Below are 19,760 nucleotides of genomic sequence, written 5' to 3'. Positions count from 1 at the left end.
ACGTCATGAAATTTAGGCCATTTTAGAACCCCCCCCCCATATGTTTCAGCTCTCTCGTGTTTTTCCGAATGCCTTTGCCTTTGATTCAAAGACATAATTTTACATTTATCGCAAGCGGTGGACTACGAGGGTTAAAAAATCAAATGTTGTTATCTCACAACCAGACCAGATCTAGCAAACACTAGACCAACCTTGGTAGAACACCAAAGTACTTTGATCTGATGTTGCATTTTGAAATAAAAGGCCTCCAAAATATGGTATTTTGACCATTACCCCGATTTAGAAATAAAAGAAAAATCCAAATGCCATTGCTCTGCAACCAGAACAGGTTGAGTCTTCTCCTGATATATTCTTCTTAATTTCTTTGCATATTTATCACATACAAAAGTTTCAGTTCATTGAACCAGAAACTACCAAAGGAAATACAAAATGCAATTTCTAAATGCCCATGTAATCTATTTAGACACACAAAAAAACAATCCAAACATATCTGTCCCAATGTGAAAAAGTAATTGGCCCCTAAGTCAAATTGTTAAACTCTTGGCGGCAATAACTGAAATCAAGCATGTGCAATAATTGGTGATGAGTCTTTCACATCACTGTGGGGGAATCTTGGCCAATTCCTCTTCTCAGAATTGCTTCAACTCCACCATATTGGCACTGTTTGTATGTGTACACACACACACAGTGGTACCTCTATTTACGAACGACTCTTCATGAAAATATTCAAGTTACGAAATGCCTCAAGTCAAGTCAAGTCAACAGTATTTATAGAGCACTTTCAAACAGCCATCGCTGCATACAAAGTGCTGTACATGGAGCAATTTAACATGCACAATAAACAGAAAAATATTGCCTCTTGTTACGAAAGAAATTTCAAGATACGAAAGGTAGAAATACAGTATGGGCTGCTACTTGCATCCCAGAGTTTCCTGAACACAACACACTTCTAGCTGCTCTGCCATTGGCTGTTACCGATCATCCTGGCATCCCATTGGCTAAAAGGGACCTTTACCGTATGTGGCTATGTGTGTAGCTCGAGAGACGTGTCAATGCAGCGTCCCCGTCATGCGCCCCTTGGAGCATGAGGCGTTCCGATATGTTTTACGTAAATGTGAATCACCCAGAAAAAGTGTAAATCCAGTTAAAAGCGGACAAAAGCAAACTTCCTTGGATCAGTTCTTTACAAAATGCCAGGCAAAAACAATTTCTGAGAGAGAACATGAAGTAAGGAGAGCAAAAAACGATGAGGACCAGTCAAAAGTTAAATGACCATAATTTTTTTATTCTTAACTCTATTCTTTGTTTTGTTTTGTTTTTTTACATTGTGCACATTTCTCATTTATTGTAACGTGTATTTGTTACAAATTGTGATGTATTTTTATGCTTTATGAAACATTTGTGTCTGAATTTGGGTGGGCTTGGAACTGATTAGGGCATTTACATGGAAAACACTGTACTCACAAAATTTTATAGCTAAGAAATTTCTTCCAGAACATATTAAGTAGAGGTGTCACTGTATACACAAAGTAATCACAAAAAGTTAGGGAAATTTGGCTTTCAGGTGAAATTTCAGGACAAACTTAAAACACATTCAAACTTCTACTGGTGAACTTAACGTGACCTTCTCCAAGTTCCTGAATGCACATGTCTAAAGGTTTCTGTACTTTTTGCACAAGTTTTGTAACGAGGAGCTTAATGGCAAAATTCATAACAGGAGTTTGATCCTTGAATTGAACAATAAATGTTCTGGTTCAATTAGAGCTGCTGTTTAAACAGTCGTCCTCATCATGCTGTTCACATCCTCATCATGTTTTGACAACACGAGACCAAGATGACACCTAAAAATGGATCAAGAGTACCTTAACATTGTGATGTTTCAAACAGGACGTTCTCAGACGGAAGTGGCCACTCACCTTAGCGTGTCACCGGGTGTCATCAGCGGGATACAAAAGAGATACAGAGAGACTGGAAGAGTCACAGAAAGATGTCGAAGTGGACGTCCTTTGGCCACATCCCATACCGATGACCGCTACATCATGAACAAACAATGCCCCGAGAAAGCGGATGATGAACGACACTCAACTCCGGGCACGCTTAAAGGAGGCGAGAGGCACCCAAGTGTCACGTCAGACCATTTGAAACCGTATTCATCACGGTGGTCTATGTGCTGGACAAGCCACAAGGGTACCTGTCCACACCACCGGGCACAGGCGTCATTGTCTTGCATGGGCCAAGGAGCATTTTTGTTACCAGTGGGCCTCAGTGCTCAAACCCAGACTAGCTGAATACGATTATTAATCCAGTGATTGTGCCTCTACGTGAACAACACGGGCCTAATTTCATGTTCATGGACGACAATGCTCCAGCTCATTGAGGTCGCATCATCAGGGAACGGCTGTTGGAGACTGGTGTACCTCAAATGGAATGGTCTGCGCTTTCTCCAGACCTGAATACAATTGAAAACCTGTGGGATCAGCTGAGTCAGCATGTAGAGGCTCGAAACTCCGCACCACAGAACCTCAATGAGCTGAGGGCTGCCCTTCAAGAAATTTGTGATGCCATGCCTCAGCAGACAATAAGACTTGTGAACAGCACGAAACTTCGTCGTCAAGCTGTAATTGATGCTCAAAGGCACATGACGAGTTATTGAGATGAAATTTTTTGTTGAGGTGTACCCTTAATAGTTATTACCTTGTTTCAATGAATTGTTTGAGCTCAGGAAATACACACACACACACACACACACACACACACACACACACGCACACACACACACACACGCACACACACGCACACACACGCACACACACGCGCACACACACACACACACACACACACACACACACTGAGGTTTAGAACCCTTGACCCCTTATTTCACATGGGAAAAATAGCAAAAGCTTATTGCCAAAATGGAACGACCATGATGTACCGCGACGGGTGCATTCAAATAATGTGTGCAGCAGGCCTTGCATCCTTGAAAAATAAATGCACAAAGAACAAACACTAATACAATTATTTACTTTTGTTCCTTCTACAGTATTACGATTCATACCGTCAGACCTTGTGTAGTTCATTTCAAAGAACTTGTTTTCACACTTTGTAGTTTGTACTATTAATTTATTGTTTGCATTATCTTTTATATCCAATACCTTTATTTTTACTACATTCTCATTTGGTTTCAATTATTCATGTCTTGTTATTAGTCCAATTTCAAACGGTAAAAAATAATAGTTGAATTGATGTTTTTGAATGATTAAATAAATGAACATTTATTATGAGAAATAAGGGGGAAAAAGGACCGAAAATCGGGACAAATGGGAACCGTTAGATTCCCAGGAACTGAGAACCGGAACAGAACCGGTTCCAATGTGAATGGTCCCCATCACTAGTAGCATGACGACAACACTTCAAGTCATTAACAGGCACGTTGAATTTTGAATCACTCTGAATAAAATAATGAACATATTCATTCCCATCTTTATGGTTTCGTAATTAAGTTGATTTAGTGCACAACAACCTGGCTGCAAAGACGCAAGACAATAAATCGAGGCTTGACATTTCTACTATATTTCATGTTTGTCACACTGCGATCACTAATTTACAGGGTTTTTTTCAATTATAATACTTACACATAGTATTGTATGATAAATTTTGAGAAATTTGATATGTTTTCACTGAAATGAAGTAACAGTGGATAAATGTGCAGACAGACAGACATGCTTCCACGGGATGTAAGCGAGACGTGTGTGTGTGGCAGACTAGTTAAATTTATTTATATGGGGCACTATCGACTCTTTCCGCTGCTGGTGGATTTAGAGTAAACAGGAAGATGCCAATTGAGAGGCAACTTGAGGCAAAAAGACAAACGAGGCAGAGGATATAGACTCATGACACGTTCATCATCCACTTGCTTTTTATCTCGGCCAAGTGCAGGCCTTGACAGAGCATGCAATGTTTTGTGGTTGTTTGCTATTGTGTTATCACTCAACTGACTACCAAACTGACACACAAAACATTGTGGAATGGTGTGCGCATGTGAAAGAGAGAAACTTTACCAGAAAAGAGTATCTTAGTGTTGATCTGGATCGTGGACATTAAGAGAACCAAAAAGGAGACAAGCAATGGCTTCTCCTTTAGTTGTCCGGCTATTATCCAACACCTGTATACAGATCCCCACCACATTAAATCAGGTTTTCCTTGCCAACATATGCCACCCCTCGACAAAGAATCGTGGAAATCAATGTTTTATATTTTATTATTTCTGCTAAATGTGTTTACTGATTTACTGTATGTCAAAATGAAAAAGCGGAAAAAGGGTCAAAGGTGGTCAAAGACTTTTGCGCCACAGTGGACATAACCGAAGCACATCAGATGAAGTGAAATCATGAATAATAGTGTGATTTATCATGTCAGTTAAAGAGGAAGTGCCCAAAACGAACACACACACACACACACACACACACACACACACACACACACACACACACACGGGATGCTCACACCAGACTCAGAGGACTATGACAGGAAGTTATAAGCAGCTGAGCAACACGTTTTGATTGTCCAAAGCAATGACAATGTTCTCTCGCAGCAACTATAAATATATATTAGAGCTGTCAGTTTAGCGCGTTTTTATTGGCATTAATTTAAATGAATTTTAACGGGAATAAATTTTTTCTCGCGAGATTAACGCGGCACACGTCACAAGCGGATGTTACTTGTTTGGAACTATTTTGTGTGGAAGCTTACAGTGTTCTGCGTCCATATAAATAGAGGGGGTGGAGCTTCTCTGTGTTTGTCTGAAAATGGTAGCGACCTAGGGAAAATAAGTGTTGTCATTCGAAATGAGGTCTACACAAAAACTGTACAGAGACTTCCGCACAGAAGGACCAACACAATCAACATAGCCTGACTGTGTTAGCAGTCAGGGAGAAGTGCGTGGGCTTTTTTGTACGGCGGGCAGTTTTGAATACAGCGGCACATAATGAACACTGGTGTCCGGTGTCTCGTTATTCTTCAACAAACATACAGAAACAGACTGCCGTGTTCACAGTAAACTTGAGAAAAATGAAGTATGTAACCATGGTTTAAATCTACTATAGGCTGAGTACTAGTTTACCTTAGATGTGCACTTTATAATGTTATATTGCTCTGTTTTGATTTTATTTTAAAAAAGCTGTTAAAGCAGCTGTTGTGTGACAAAATATTGTTTTCGCTGTTGTTGATGGACAGTAATATTGTGTGAGAGATTATGTGTGAATAACTGCTCCATGTGAAAAATGTTCATGTAAAATTGAAAATCAAAATTGTTATTTCAGTAAATATTTGCATTTGGCACATAAAAAACTAATTCATGATTCCATGTTGATGAGAGCATTAAAATGGGTGAAAAATAGGACAAAAAATGTAAAAGGAAATTCAGAAACGATAAAAAATGTGTGAGTAATCATGATTAATTTTTTAGTCCATTTGAGTTAATTATGACAGTTGCATTTTTAATTAGATTAAATATTTTAATCGTTTGACTGCTCTAATTATATATATATATATATATATATATATATATATATATATATATATATATATATATATATAATCTAACCAGGCGACTGCACGTCTAAAATAATGAATGTGTACCATTTGAGATTTAAAGAGTAAGAAACAATATATTTTTCCTCTCAAAGTTCAACAGCATGTGTGCAACAAAGTGGAACTGACTTTCAAGCCACTGTGGCAAATCCAGTACAAAGAGGAAAGGAAAGAAGCCAAAAAGACCGGGCCAATATGCCGCTGAACACCGATGCGAGCATGAAACACAATCAAGTGAGGCTTTCCACTCCAAGTTTCAAGTGCCACATTTCAGATTTTCAACTTCCATGCCGTTTCTGAGACAATGTCGACACTTATGGAGTTCATTACCTCCGTTCAGGATGTCTACTCATGTGGACTGCTCTACAGTACATGTTCGGTAAATGTGAACAAAGTATTAGTGGATGAGGCTCACACTTAACAGGCACATGTAAATGCAGGCCCCATAAAAATGGCCTGGAAAGCCATTCAAAAGGTGGCTGGTCTAGGCCACTACACAGTATGGCAGTAACACAGATGAGTCAGAAGCTGTTATCTTAAGGTCAATTTATTACATGCGGTTGATTAACTTTAAATTGATAGCAATAGTAAGGTATGAATGGAAAGAAAAAAAAAATCAGTAAGAGGGAAATAAGTACCGGTAAGCAGCTGTCTGAGTGACAAAGCATGTTGGAGTAGTACTACTGCTCTTGTAAAAACTAAAAATAGACTGATCAGCTCTAAATAAAGACCAAAGGAAATGGATCAGAGTAGCCCGAGCAGGTATCAAGGTCCAAAAATATACGCACCATAACAGGAGCCATCATCGCACACAAACATGTGCGCACAATTTATGCAAATGTGATATTGAACCACCTTGAATAAACACAAGGATGTGCTCTTCTCCCAAGCTGTAAAAATATGGAATGCGATCTGCGGGACTGAAGAAACACCTTGACTAAACAACATATGGCACTTTAATGGCCACAATATAACGCGACAATCATCACGTTGAGATGAATGTTGCGTTATATTGAAGAGGAGCCCTCAGAGTCGCTGACAAGGTTTTTCAGAGTGTCTCACTCAAGCCGGATTATAGTATGTCAATTCCTTTTCAAATTCAATAAGCACATCCTGAAGATCTTTAAACGGGGACAAGCTCCTCCAGCCACGAGGTGACAAATGACATTAAAATGAAGCAATTTACATGGACCAGCTCATAATTGCATCCATGCTTTTAGTTGAAGTCGGCGAAATCAGACAAAGTCAAGCACACACACTTACGACGCAGCTGTTGACAGCACTGGGTGTATCTGTAATAGCTCTCCATCTCTGCCAGTGAGATGCAGCCAAACCGCTCAACTCCATATTCCTTGCCGTCATTCTCCTCTTTGGTCCCCATCTCCACTGCCACAGGGTAATAACCGAGTACCGCCTACCTTATCCTGCACTCCTCAGTGTATTTTATACATCTGGTTGTATCTCCCTCTCCGTACACGTACACCTGTCAACGAGCGTCATCACTCCTCCGTTTTCTGTCCCGCCCCTTTGTTCCGCACATGAGGATCAGACCAACAACTTTTTGAGACATGTGGCATGATTCCAAAACACACATCCTTGATCCCACTTTACATGCTCCCATACGCATGCACGCACACACGCACACACACACACACGCACACACACACACTTGCGAGCACAAGCTGCGGCTTGCACATTGCACAGCCAATGACTTGGATGATTTATTTCCAAGTCTTCCGGCACTTCACTTTCAGAAGTTGAATGAACTTTCAGGGACCTTCGTCCTGCAAGCCCAAAGCATTAGCATTAGCATAGCTCCACAAAGGAGGCCTTAACTACAGAATCAGCCGCCTGCGCTTTCAAAACACAGCAGTGGCCCGAAGGGATCGCACACTGTTTGCTTAGAAAAGCTCAAATACAAAATGTCCTCTGACTTGTCTGGTTTCATGCTCTGCGAGTGAATATGGAACGGTCCTATGTAGCAATTCCATGTCTGTTGTAATCATTTCAAAGAGCGCAAAACCTAATTCATATACCGGTAAATCACTGCTCACCTGTGCTGTCAATCCGTGAATACTTCAGAGTCTTTTTTTGTCCTGCTCCTCCACAGCAAAGACAGGCAGACATGGTCAATTCAAACACACACGCTTGTGCGGCTGTACTGATATTTTGCCGATCTTGTTCTTCTCTTACAGTCAGATTGATTGCTCAACTTGTGATGGCAAGTCAGCTGAGCCACAAATCTGCATTGTGGGTGTACAGAGGCATAAACTCTGTTAGCGATTAGCCACTTGCCAAAGCTAATCAGTTACTAAGGTTAAGCTGCCACATAACACTGCGGTTTCACTCAAAGCTCTATATAAAATATTACACACTGTATATAGCCTAATCTGAAGGTGCTAACTTGTCTAGATGAAAGCAAAATGTGATATGGGCAGTACATGCCAAAGAGAAAACTAACCTGAGGTAGTGTGATGGCCGCAACTGATGACTGATGCGTGCCGGGTGTGTGGGCCAAAAGACAAATTGTGAAGCAGTTGACGCAACAAAGTTTGAACTTCTTGTATCAACTCCACCAGAGACATGGTCCCTGCAGCCACCTCATGTCATATTAATGTGGCTCGGCTGGCCCGATGCTACCCCACTGCTTGCTGTTTGTGCATGTTTGTTTTTCTTAATGTCTGGGCTGCTTTATCAGAGGAAGAGAGAGGAGGGGGGTGTCCCTCTGACATCACTCCCTCCTTTCAACTTAATGTGCTGAATGAATTGCAAACCAAACTTCAGTGTCCACTTATTTACAGCCCACCCTTCTGGGCAGGCCTGAAGATCAACTGGCGCCTTCCGTATTTAAAAAAAATCTGCCTGCTTCCACTCAGTTCCAGTGTGTATATTTACTTACACTTACCTGTGTTCGTCAAACAAACTCCATAATGAAAGTATTAATGCATTTTTAAAAAAGCAATTTTAGCTGTATTAAATCAAAGATGGAGGCATACCGCAACACAGCAGTTTGTCAACACACAATGACAAGCGTATGACTTATATTGTCTCTTACAAACGTGGCCTCGTGTGTGATCAATACACTTGAGTCCCAGCACTGTGAGGAGAGAGGCAGAAGACTGGCCAGCAACCTTCAACATTAAAGCAGCTTCACAACAGTAGCAGTTTAGATTGTGAAGCAGACTCACTAACACAGACCAACAAACTAATGATCAGAGCCCACTCACAGCCGGATACACAGTAAGTAGCCTTGTGCAGCAGCTGCGAGCAAGCGGCACATCATCTAAATGAGCTTCACCTGCTTGAATGACCTGCAGTCACCGCTGCCCATCTTTAAAAATGGTTTTCAAACTCATTTATATTCTTCGGCTTTTGAGTCAGCAGGAGACTTGATTTTTAGTTGGACTGTTTTTGTGTTTTCTATTGTCTTAATTATTAATTTGTTTAATTGTTGTATTAATTCTTTTTGCTCCATGTACAGCACTTTGTATAGAGCCGTGGTTGTTTTAAAGTGCTGTATTCATACAGTTGAGTTGAGAAACCAGCACCGAAAGAAGCCTGTTCAGTGAACAGGCTTCTTGGGTCCATGAGGCCTCGTGAGGCGTGTCGACACAATGACACACTGTGTTGATACTGTACCGATACTGTGTTGCTGACCACTGCCACCTGCTGGACTTTAAAAATCCCTGCAGCCAACCCACTTGACAGACTGAACAAACTGATTTGATGATGACGTGTATACAATGCACCACCTCACTCTACCCAATGACTGGTACTGAATGAGTTAAAAGCTCAGTGTAGCCACAAGCGCCATTGTTTATGTTGTTGTTTATGCTGTTTATATTGTCTATACTGTTCAGATTACATGCCTTTTTTTATATAGTGTAGCTGCTATCCTTTTTTAGCTGCGTGTGTTTAATGCACAGCATGTTTACATGCATGTATGCACTGAGGATTGAGAGGAAGAAATTTCATCTATGCTGCATGTCATACATAAAGCATATTTGACAATAAAGATGACATTGACCCTTGACAATATCATTCACATCCATGCATTCATATTGTATCATTCAATGTGTTTCAATAATGTGAAATTCATGTGAATGAGGATGCTTGTGGGCTTTGTCTTCACAATTTTTGATTTAGAAAAATAAGATGCTCCAGTGTTTTAAATTTCAGTCTGTTGCATTTAATGCATGCTATTTCCTCTGTTGTGTAGAAGACACACACACAATGGAATAAGACATGTCAAAAATCCGGGAGGCACTTGGTGAGACAAGGAGATTTTAATGAATACCTTATTCTCCAAAAGGAGATCAAAATGGCTCTGTGCGGCGGACAATTTGTATTTGTCCGGAAGCTGCTCCATAATATGCACGTACTGTAGCAACGTCACTCGAGTGAAGCGCGTCTCAGCACTCAGCAGTCGATAGGCTGCTGCTCTCAGCTGTGCGCGCGAGCACGTACTTGCGGCGCCGACCCAACCCACGCCACATATTAAGCTTTGAACTACGACAACAGCTAAACTAGCCTAGCCGATGTAATGATGGTCAGCAGACAAGGTTTACGTTTTATGTGACTTTTAATAGCAACGTGGCAGAGTCATCAAACATGCGGTGTGCTCACTCGCAGTCACTTTCTGGAACTCCCCCTTAGAGGCGGGACCTCTCAATCAACTGGAATATGACGTACAGTACAAACGTTCATAAAACACTTCTCATATAATAATAGCCTATTATATGACAGCCGGCATGACGCTAGAAGTCAGCCGGACACATTTTTTCTGATAATCAGTGTGTTTTCCGTGTTGCCCAAACATATATTTTTATTCGAGCGAGGGTGGGGTCTAGCTTGTTTCGGCAATCGGCATCGTGTCGCCAGACGCACTTCCTTAGGACACACTGTGCGGGCTTTTGCTGCGTCAACGCCCCCTGGACTAAGTGCCGCGGCTTGGACTGTGCCAAGCAGCAGATGCAGTCTAAACTGCACCGATGCAGTTTACGTGTCAATTAGCAGCCTGGACTGTGTCAACGCAGCCGATGTGTCAATTAGCAGCCGGGACTGTGTCAACGCAGCCGATGCAGTCTAAACTGCGCCGGTGCAGTTCATGTGTTAATCACGTGACGTAATGAAGCGGCACATGCACCGACACGTGGTTTGCTCTGTGAGCCCGGCGCATGCATCAATGCATCGGTGTCGCTGGACCCATCACTACTGTTCACACTTGCATGTTTGAGCAGCAGAGCAGCCTGTCCCTGTCACTTCTCAACTGTTAGATGGCATTTTTTTTTCCTGACGTTCTTCATTCAAAGTAACACCAGAATGCACATGGAAGCAGCAGAAGGTGCCAAGTGCTAGCTTAATTATGGACAACATTTCAGTTATATGCATAAGTCAAGTGTAAAAGTCAATTCATTGCATAGTTTGGTTGCTTATCACTGGTGACGGGCAGCATCTTTGCATCGCCAAAACCATCATTTTCAGGAAACCGAAAAGTGGCATTTTTGTTGAGCCATTAACGTTACGTTGTCAAGGAGAGCACGCCATTTTCAATTTACAATGATCAATAATTTGTCAAATTAACAGACCCACGTGGCGATATGAAGATCCATCCCACTGGTCATTGTAATTTCAAAAGTTGGGCTTGCCATTGGCCCACTTAACATAACGGACTGTCACGCATCTGTGGCATACTTTCAACAAACTATATCAAGGATCATTAGACATCATATTTCCTACCATGGTAAAAGGGGCTCTTTTTAAGGGTGTATCTGCCTCATGCAGTGGGCCTGCCCAGTTAGCTTTCATTCGAATGACAACCAGTGGGCTGGAGATTACCACCCTGCATTGGACCGTCTCCACTGATGCCTGTGGTCGGTTGTTTTGCTCCTACAAAGCGGAAGTAGAGCCCACGAAGTGGAAAACAGGCAAAATACCTTCAAGGAGAAGGTTGCCTGAAGATGGGACACCTGGTAGAAGTAACCACATCAGCAATAAAAGCGAAGTAATGGTTTCCTACCACTGATTGTTGACAGCACCTCCGGCGTTTGCTCCAACTCGTCTTCCACAGACAGCTTTGCTCCCATCGTGGGGGTGCGAAAAGGTCCTAACCTCGTTGACCGTCTTCCTCACATGCGTCTCACGGCCTGAAAGCAGCAAACCGCAGCGATTGCTATAAACAAGTACAAGAAAACCTCCTTCCTTTCAAGGATGGCATCATTAGCCCCCTTGTTGGTTTTTTCTTGGGTACACCCAAAACAGTAATGGGTCAAAGTGCGCATGTTTAGTCGTGTAATTTATTTTGTGCATACATTGAGGGTGGAACGATACATTGATTTAATCGATGTATTGATGTGTCTGCTCCACGATCTAGCTACAGCCACAGGAAATGGACACATGCACATCAGTGCTGGACACACATGGGCACATCATTTTTATTATTTTGATGTTATTAATTGATTGAACTGAGATAATTAATGAAATGATTTTAGACTCAAAATTGTAGGTGGAAAAGTGCTGTCCAAGTGAAAGGCCCATTTTGCCACCGTTTGAATTCAGCAATCTCAAAAACAGAAGACATTTTACACATCACTTTTATGCACCTTCCAAATAAATTATGGCCGAAAAAGCTATTTTCCTCCCACCAATATCAATCTTCATCATTAGTCAAAATGATTGTTGGATTTGTGTTCAGCAGCATGCATGGACAGAAAATCTACCTGTTACAAAAAAGGGTTGTCATTTGCCCGTCCCTTCTACAGCGGGCCAAACTTCAGTGACATCACCGGGTGAGTTAAACAATAAAATAACGTCTATTGCCACCACTGGTACGTCTAACCGCTAAACGATTAGTCAACGCAATTGCAAATAACCTGCTAAAAGCGTATGAACAGCCTTTTCGAAACCAATCAAGCATGGGTGTCCACACCAGGCACATTGGTACAGCCACCACAACCTGGAGCTGAACATGCTCAAGACTGTAGAGATCGTGGACTTCAGGAAACATCCTTCGCCGCAACTGCCTCTCACACTATCCAACTGCCCTGTGTTAACCGTCGAGACCTTCAAGTTCATTACAATTCCAGTCTCTCAGGAAATTAACTCCAGCCTGAAAAAGGCCCAGCAGAGGATGTAGTGCCTGAGGCTGCTGAAAAAGCACTGCCTGCCACAGGAGCTGCCGAGACCGTTCTACACAGCAGTCATCAAATCAGTCAGACTGTGTGTTCCTCCATCAACGTCTGGTTTGGTGCCGCCACAAAAAGGACAAAATCCGACTGCAACGGACAGTTAGGACTGCAGAAAAATTATCATTGGTTCCGTCTTACCCATTGTCAAGGACTTGCAACAATCAAGACAAGGACCAAGAGCCAAGAAAAAAATCCCACTGCACCCACCCTCATATCCTGTCCTCCACCTCTTCCAGGTATTCCCCTAAAAGTCGCCGCTATCCAACCATGCACACCATGCGACTCAAATCTACAGTGTCTCTTTGCAAATTTTGCACCCCTCCACCTCCGAAGGACAGTATTATTGGACTGATTATTGAGCGACAGCTGTCGACATACTTGAACAATTGTCGATCAATATTCCCCAGCATAAAACATGAGCGCTCAAGGACTTTCTGCATAATGCACACCTAAAGTGTTACTGCAATTACTGCTACTGGTCACTTTAAAATCGTCCAATGCACCATCTGCACAACCGCCATAGTATTGTGTTGCACCACTCATCACTTTCTCTCTGCTCAATGACTCTGCACATTGTTGCAGAGTTTTCAATGGGTGGTACTACTGCACATTAGTACCCTAATATTGCGGAAAGTCTTTCAACACATATATGGCATGTTTTTGCTTATCGTAGTTGCTTGTTCTTGCAATATTAGGACAGCCTATACTACCAGAGACAAATTCCTTGTGTGCTCTACATACATGGCCACTAAAGATGATTCTGATATTTATTTCCAATAAATACAATGCTGACTCCGGGCAGTAGGCGGGGGACACCCTGAATCGGTTGCCAGCCAATCGCAGGGTACACAGAGACGAACAACCATCCACAATTTAGAGTGTTCAATGAGCCTGCCACGCATGTTTTTGGAATGTGGAAGGAAACCGGAGCACCCGGAGAAAACCCACGCAGGCCCGGGGAGAACAAGCAAACTCCACACAGGAAGGCCGGAGCTGGAATCGAACCCGGTACCTCTGCACTGTGAAGCCAACGTGCTAACGACTGGACTACCGCGCCGCCCTAACATATGAACAGAAAACTTTAAAAACATTTAAAAGTAAAAACCTGAAAGTACGACTGTTAAGCATGTCCGCCTCACAATGCAAAAGTACTTCGGACATCCTACGTGGAACTTGCATGTTCTCCCAGTGTCTGCATCGGTTTTCTCCGGGTGTTCTGGCTTCCTCCCACATTCCAAAAACATGCATGATAGGTTGATTGTATGCTCTAAATTCTACCTAGATGTGATCGTAAGCACGAATGGTTATAATACAATACAATACATGCTGATTTATATAGCGCTTGTTCGTCTATGCATGCCCTGCTGGCAACCAGTTCATGGTGTATCCCGCCTACTGCTCAAAGTCATAGTGTGTACTGATGATATGAGCTGGGATGATGCCATGTTTTGTGTACAATCTTAATTAAGTCCTAATTTGACTTGAAGAGAGTTGCTGTTGTTGATGTCCAAAAAGACATTATACAGTGAAACTCCTTTACAATTAAATCGACATGGGCGAAAATACCCCCTAGTGTGAAAATATTTTCATGCATGAAAGTCATTCCCACTTTTCTGCCTCCCCCCACAACTAAGTCCCCCCGTTCCGTTATACGAAATCTTTTTATCTGCTCTTACCTAGCAATGAGATTCACTACAACGAAAGCAAGCCTGCCGCAAAAGTCTAATCCAACCTCAGCATGCCACAGCGACCTCTGCTGCAACCGCAACCACCACACTGGTTTACACATGCGCAGTAGTACAGAAAGTATTTGTTTCAGACACATTACGAACGTTACATTGCTAAAATGGCGACAAAACGGACCTAAAGGTAATAAAAATGAAAGATAGAGGAAGCAAAATAAAAGACATTATGCAAGAAATTGATGTAAGTGAAAGTGAATGCTGATCGTAAATTTCACAATTTCTTTCCCCTTTTTTCCTTTCTATGCTGGCTATATGAAGTGTCAAATAAGTGTATGCTCATACTTATGTACTAGTGGAATAAAAATAAAAAGTACATACCGGTATATAAGTTTTTTGTGTGTGTTCGTGTTTACGTCTGAGAAAAAAAATCTATTCCAGTGAAAAGTACCCCGTTGTGAAAAAATTCATGCTGCAAACATGAATTTGTTGTAGAGGAGTTTCACTGTCACACTTTGAAGAAAAGAGCATGCTATATTTAGTCAGCTTGCTTTATCATGTTCATGAAAGTGAAATTTCATTTAAAACACCGCGATCAGTATGAAAAAATTAATGAATAGTCATTTACAGTGCTTCATGTTAACATTTTGTTGAATGTAACATTTAGCCTATACCAGAAAATTCCAGGAGATATATGTGATATCTCTCTAGCTCCAAACAATTCTTACCAGTGTACAAAGACTGACAAGCAGACATAAAAATTAGGGTTGATATCAATTATAGCATTTTAGCAACAAATGCATCATTCTGCCAATAGGAGAACAAATGCATCATTCTGCCAATAGGAGAACTGGTCATTGTCAGAACAGAACTAACTTCTTGCAGCATGGATAATAATGAAACCTAACAGTTCTGTGTTAAATTCAAAAAGATACGGTGCACAAACTACTTATTTTTTTCTCATCTGATGGTTTGGTGTTTAACGTAAGCTTGTTATGTGCAGTCAACACTTTGATAGTGATACTGATATCGAAGTTATAAAATTGATTGTATTGCTGGTAGATTTTTTTTTACTTTCACTCAAGCTTTATTTTTGAAAACATAATGAAAATAAATTCTCTCTCTCTCTCTCTCTCTCTCACACACACACACACACACACACACACACACACCAGGGTCACTGTGTGCACACTACACTGAGATCCCATTGATGGGCGGACCTACTGTGGAGACAAGACAAAAGCAGGGCAATTTGGTCACTCAATTGAGATTAACAGCAGGCAGACTGTTCCCATTGTGGACGCAGTGGTGTCTATTACTGCAGATGATTAATACAGGCTCGCTTGGTATAGAAAACACTAAAGATCCTAATGTAAATGGTTATTTGCATTTGAATTGACCCATCGTTTAGTTGGATGCATCAATGTTGGAAATAGACCTACTTCATTGTTCAGCTCCTCCGATTATGACATTGAAGTTTAGAGTACTGTTGTCTCAGTCTTGTTGTGGTGGCAAGCATCTAGCTCGTCAGACACTGCACTCCATTAATTAAATACACGTCATGCAACATGCTTTCCACAATCTCAACTTAAGTGTTGCATTGAGGTGACACTGCATTTAGTTTAACAAAGTTAAGCCACACTTGTGCTGGGTACACCCGTGGGAAGCACATGTGCTTCTCTTTCGTTGAACAGGCACCGTAGCGTAACCCGAAGTGTATCAGATCGACATAATTGCCGCATGCCTCACCGGCCAAAAAGGTAGTTTTTTATCAACACTCATCAAAATTAATTTCAACCCATATTTACCGGGTTGGTGGGCCTTAATTCAGACCCCTGGTTTACTGTAATGCGTGACCTCAAATACCGCAAGTCAGACATATAGTACTGTTTGATTACTGAAAAGACAGCTGACTCCCAGCATGCTCGCCACTATCTAGCCTTAGGCTAATACAGGCATAGTCGATGCCGTTTTAGCAAAACTCAGCCAAGCCGTCAACTTTTTCCGGATCATTACATCAAACAGTCTTTGCACACGGTTAGGTGGTGAAAGATGTTTGAATTGTAGGCCTTGTACGTCATTAATACGGTCATTTTATTTAATTATATATATATATATATATATATATATATATATATATATATATATATATATATATATATTAGAGCTGTCAAACGATTAAAATATTTAATCTAATTAAAAATGCAACTGTCATAATTAACTCAAATGAACTAAAAAATTAATTGTGATTACTCACATTTTTTTATCGTTTCTGAATTTCCTTTTACATTTTTTGTCATATTTTTCCGCCATTTTAATGCTCTCATCAACATGGAATCATGAATCAGTTTTCCATGTGCCAAATGCAAATATTTACTGAAATAATAATTTCGATTTTGAATTTTACATGAACATTTTTCACTTGGTGCAGTTATTCACACATAATCTCTCACACAATATTACTGTCCATCAATAACGGTGAAACAAATATTTTGTCACACAACAGCTGCTAACAGCTTTTTTTTATGAAATCAAAACAGAGCAATATAACATTATAAAGTGCACATCTAAGGTACACTAGTACTCAGCCTATAGTGGATTTACTTCATTTTTCTCAAGTTTGCTTTGAACACAGCAGTCTGTTTCTGTATGTTTGTTGAAGAATAACGAGACTCCGGACACCAGTGTTCATTATGTGCCGCTGTATTCGAAACAGCCGGCCTTACAAACAAGCACATGCACATCCCCCGTGCTGCAGGGGCAAACCATTCTGAAAGTGGTGGTGGGGGGGGAACCATTCTGAAAGTGGGGGTGTGGGCACTCCCCCTAACACAGTCAGGCTATGTTGATTGTGTTGGTCCTTCTTGCGCGGAAGTCTCTCTACAGTTTTGTGTAGACCTCATTTCGAATGACTACACTTGGTTCGATGACAACACTGGCGACATTTTATTTTCGCTAGGTCACTACCGTTGTAGAGCACTGTCACTGTCAGACGAACACAGAGAAGCTCCACCCGCTCTATTTATATGGACACGGAACGCTGTAACCTTCCACACAAAATAGTTCCAAACAAGTAACAATCGCGTCAGTGGCATACATCGTATACCTGTATGATACACACAGAGAGAAGAACAGGTAACTTTGGTCTTGTCAGTGGAGCAATATGGTGACTTTTTAAAAGTAAACTTTCCATTCATAAACTCTTTAAGTATCCGTTTTCGGTGTCTCGCGCTGCAGTGGCTGGCAAAACAGGCATGGGGGTGGACTTCTGCAGCGCGCTTGTTGTTTTGTTTCTGGTGTATTTATAGAGCAACGTAACATCCGCATGTGACGTGTGCCGCGTTAATCTCGCGAGTAAAAATTTAATCCCGTTAAAATTCATTTAAATTAATGCCAATAAAAACGCGCTAAACTGACAGCTCTAATATATATATATAATATGTACTACTGTATATGTGTTCGTATCCCTAATTTGTGTTTTATTTACTTTTTGTGGTTGCATTATCATTAGTTGTTGCAGCTGTTGTGAAATGTGTGATATACTGTGAATAAAGTTGTACTGAATTGGAAATTTACATTGGTAGCCTGAAATTTGGCAAAAGGTCAAAGTTCAACAGTGGCTAACATTTGCCCATCTGAACACATCCAAAGAGATTGGAAAATTGATAACATAGGTCATACAGAAAAAAAATAGGAGACAAAAAGTTTAGTTTACAAGTCTTCAAATGGCTTATCCTCCCAATCTAAATATCCAATATGGCTCACAAACAAATTCTGACCACATGATCAAAAACTATTGGAGGACACCACACATACATTTAGAACTCAAAAAGCCTTTTCAATGATAAAACGTCTTTCAACGACCAATAACAGGCTAATTGTCTCGATTAAGCTTTTGCAGCTCTTTATTCCACTTCAAATGCATGGTGCTTTAATTTTTTTTAACTTTCATTTAACCAGGTAAGGCAATTGAGAACCACTTTTCATACAATGACAACCTGGTCAAAATCGAAGTTCCCCTCATGATCTCAATTCAATGTCACCACCAGTCACTTTAGAACTAAATACTGTAGTCAAAACTAAATCCGTTGAATTCTGTTGGATTGGTCAAACACAAACTCATCAATCGTTATCGAAAGGGACTTTTAAACCACCACGTAAATAAACAGACAGTAGAAGAACGAAGCAAGTTGATTATGACACATCGACTAAAGTTTAATTTGGATACACAAGACCCGTCTCACAAGGTTTAATTGGCTGGTCGTACGACGTTTTGTGCTGGTGATTTAGGTGACTGTACGGTGCTTACAGTTTAATGTTGGTGGCACTTTTGCACTATTCCGAGCGAGCAACAGTTACAAAGCACAAAAAATATCACAGTTGTATTAATTTAAATAAACTCCACGCTCCACCCATCATAATTAAAACATTATTAGTTTAACTGGGTTTCTCTCTTTTGACAGTCACCGCGTTAGATTCCTGGTCCCCGGAAAAATAGTGAATCTAAACAAATCTGGTTTTATGTGATGCGCTTTCCTCCGCGCATAAATCAAAAACACCATCCAAGCAATCCGTTATTATTTGATGCTAAAGCAAATCAGTTAACAAAGTACATTGTATAAGTTATATGTCGGGGGAGAGAATTACCTTCAGAGTTTAGAAAACGTTGATGCTCAATGAACAACTATATGATGACATGCTGATAGACGCTTCGACACTTCTATGTCGGTGGTTTGGATGTATTCTCTGAGAAGCGTTTCTGAACAGCTGAAAGAAAAATACTTCATCAAGTGTTCAAGACTGTGTTGTGTTGTGAGCGGTTACTACCCCTAGATGGCAGTAATTTGAGGATACAGTACAGCATTCCGCAGCTGGTTGTTTACAGCACTACGGCACACAGTAGGTGTGCCGCACAAACTTGCCTGATCTACGTCAAGCTTTCCGCCATCTTGTGAGAGTCATTTGTCAACACTGATGTATGCTGCGTTCCATAAAAAGGGAAATCAGACTGATCCGATTGTCACAGTCTCGTTACCTTCACGCAGTCAGTGTAAATCGTGTTGTGTGTACCTGGAAGTTATTTTAACTACGTTAACGAAATTATAAATATAGTGCGTCTTTGTTCATGACCCTGTAAATTATGTTTTCCATTCACGCTATTGTCCACCGTGGTCGTCACCATTGAGCATTGACGACAGATCGAAGCCGGTCGGTGAAATCAGTATCCCTAAAAATTTGCAACTCGGACCCGCGGATTATAGGAACTTTCCAGTGCACTTTTCCTGGTCGGAGGTCTAACTCC

General features: G+C 41.0%; 1 protein-coding gene across 8 annotated transcripts in view; it reads right to left on the bottom strand.

Annotated features, from left to right (window-relative positions):
* The window catches only part of mcf2la (mcf.2 cell line derived transforming sequence-like a), a 50,503-nt gene extending 31,230 nt beyond the window's left edge, over window positions 1–19,273 (bottom strand). For 2 of the 8 annotated variants that reach the window (XM_052057585.1, XM_052057593.1), the window contains exon 1: window positions 6,847–7,074. In XM_052057585.1, coding sequence (XP_051913545.1) covers window positions 6,847–6,970 — 124 coding nt within the window. In that variant the 5' untranslated portion in view covers window positions 6,971–7,074. Of the gene's footprint in view, window positions 1–6,846; window positions 7,077–7,643; window positions 7,795–8,050; window positions 8,190–11,608; window positions 11,736–19,105 lie in introns of those variants that run through there. The other 6 variants (XM_052057591.1, XM_052057587.1, XM_052057590.1 and 3 more) reach the window with 6 other exon arrangements.
* Window positions 19,274–19,760: the final 487 nt, after the last annotated feature.

Source organism: Hippocampus zosterae, chromosome 2 (assembly GCF_025434085.1).
Source record: "Hippocampus zosterae strain Florida chromosome 2, ASM2543408v3, whole genome shotgun sequence".
Classification (NCBI taxonomy): domain Eukaryota; kingdom Metazoa; phylum Chordata; class Actinopteri; order Syngnathiformes; family Syngnathidae; genus Hippocampus; species Hippocampus zosterae.
Note: the sequence above shows the minus strand (reverse complement) of the source record. Positions and strands in the feature narration are given on the sequence as shown.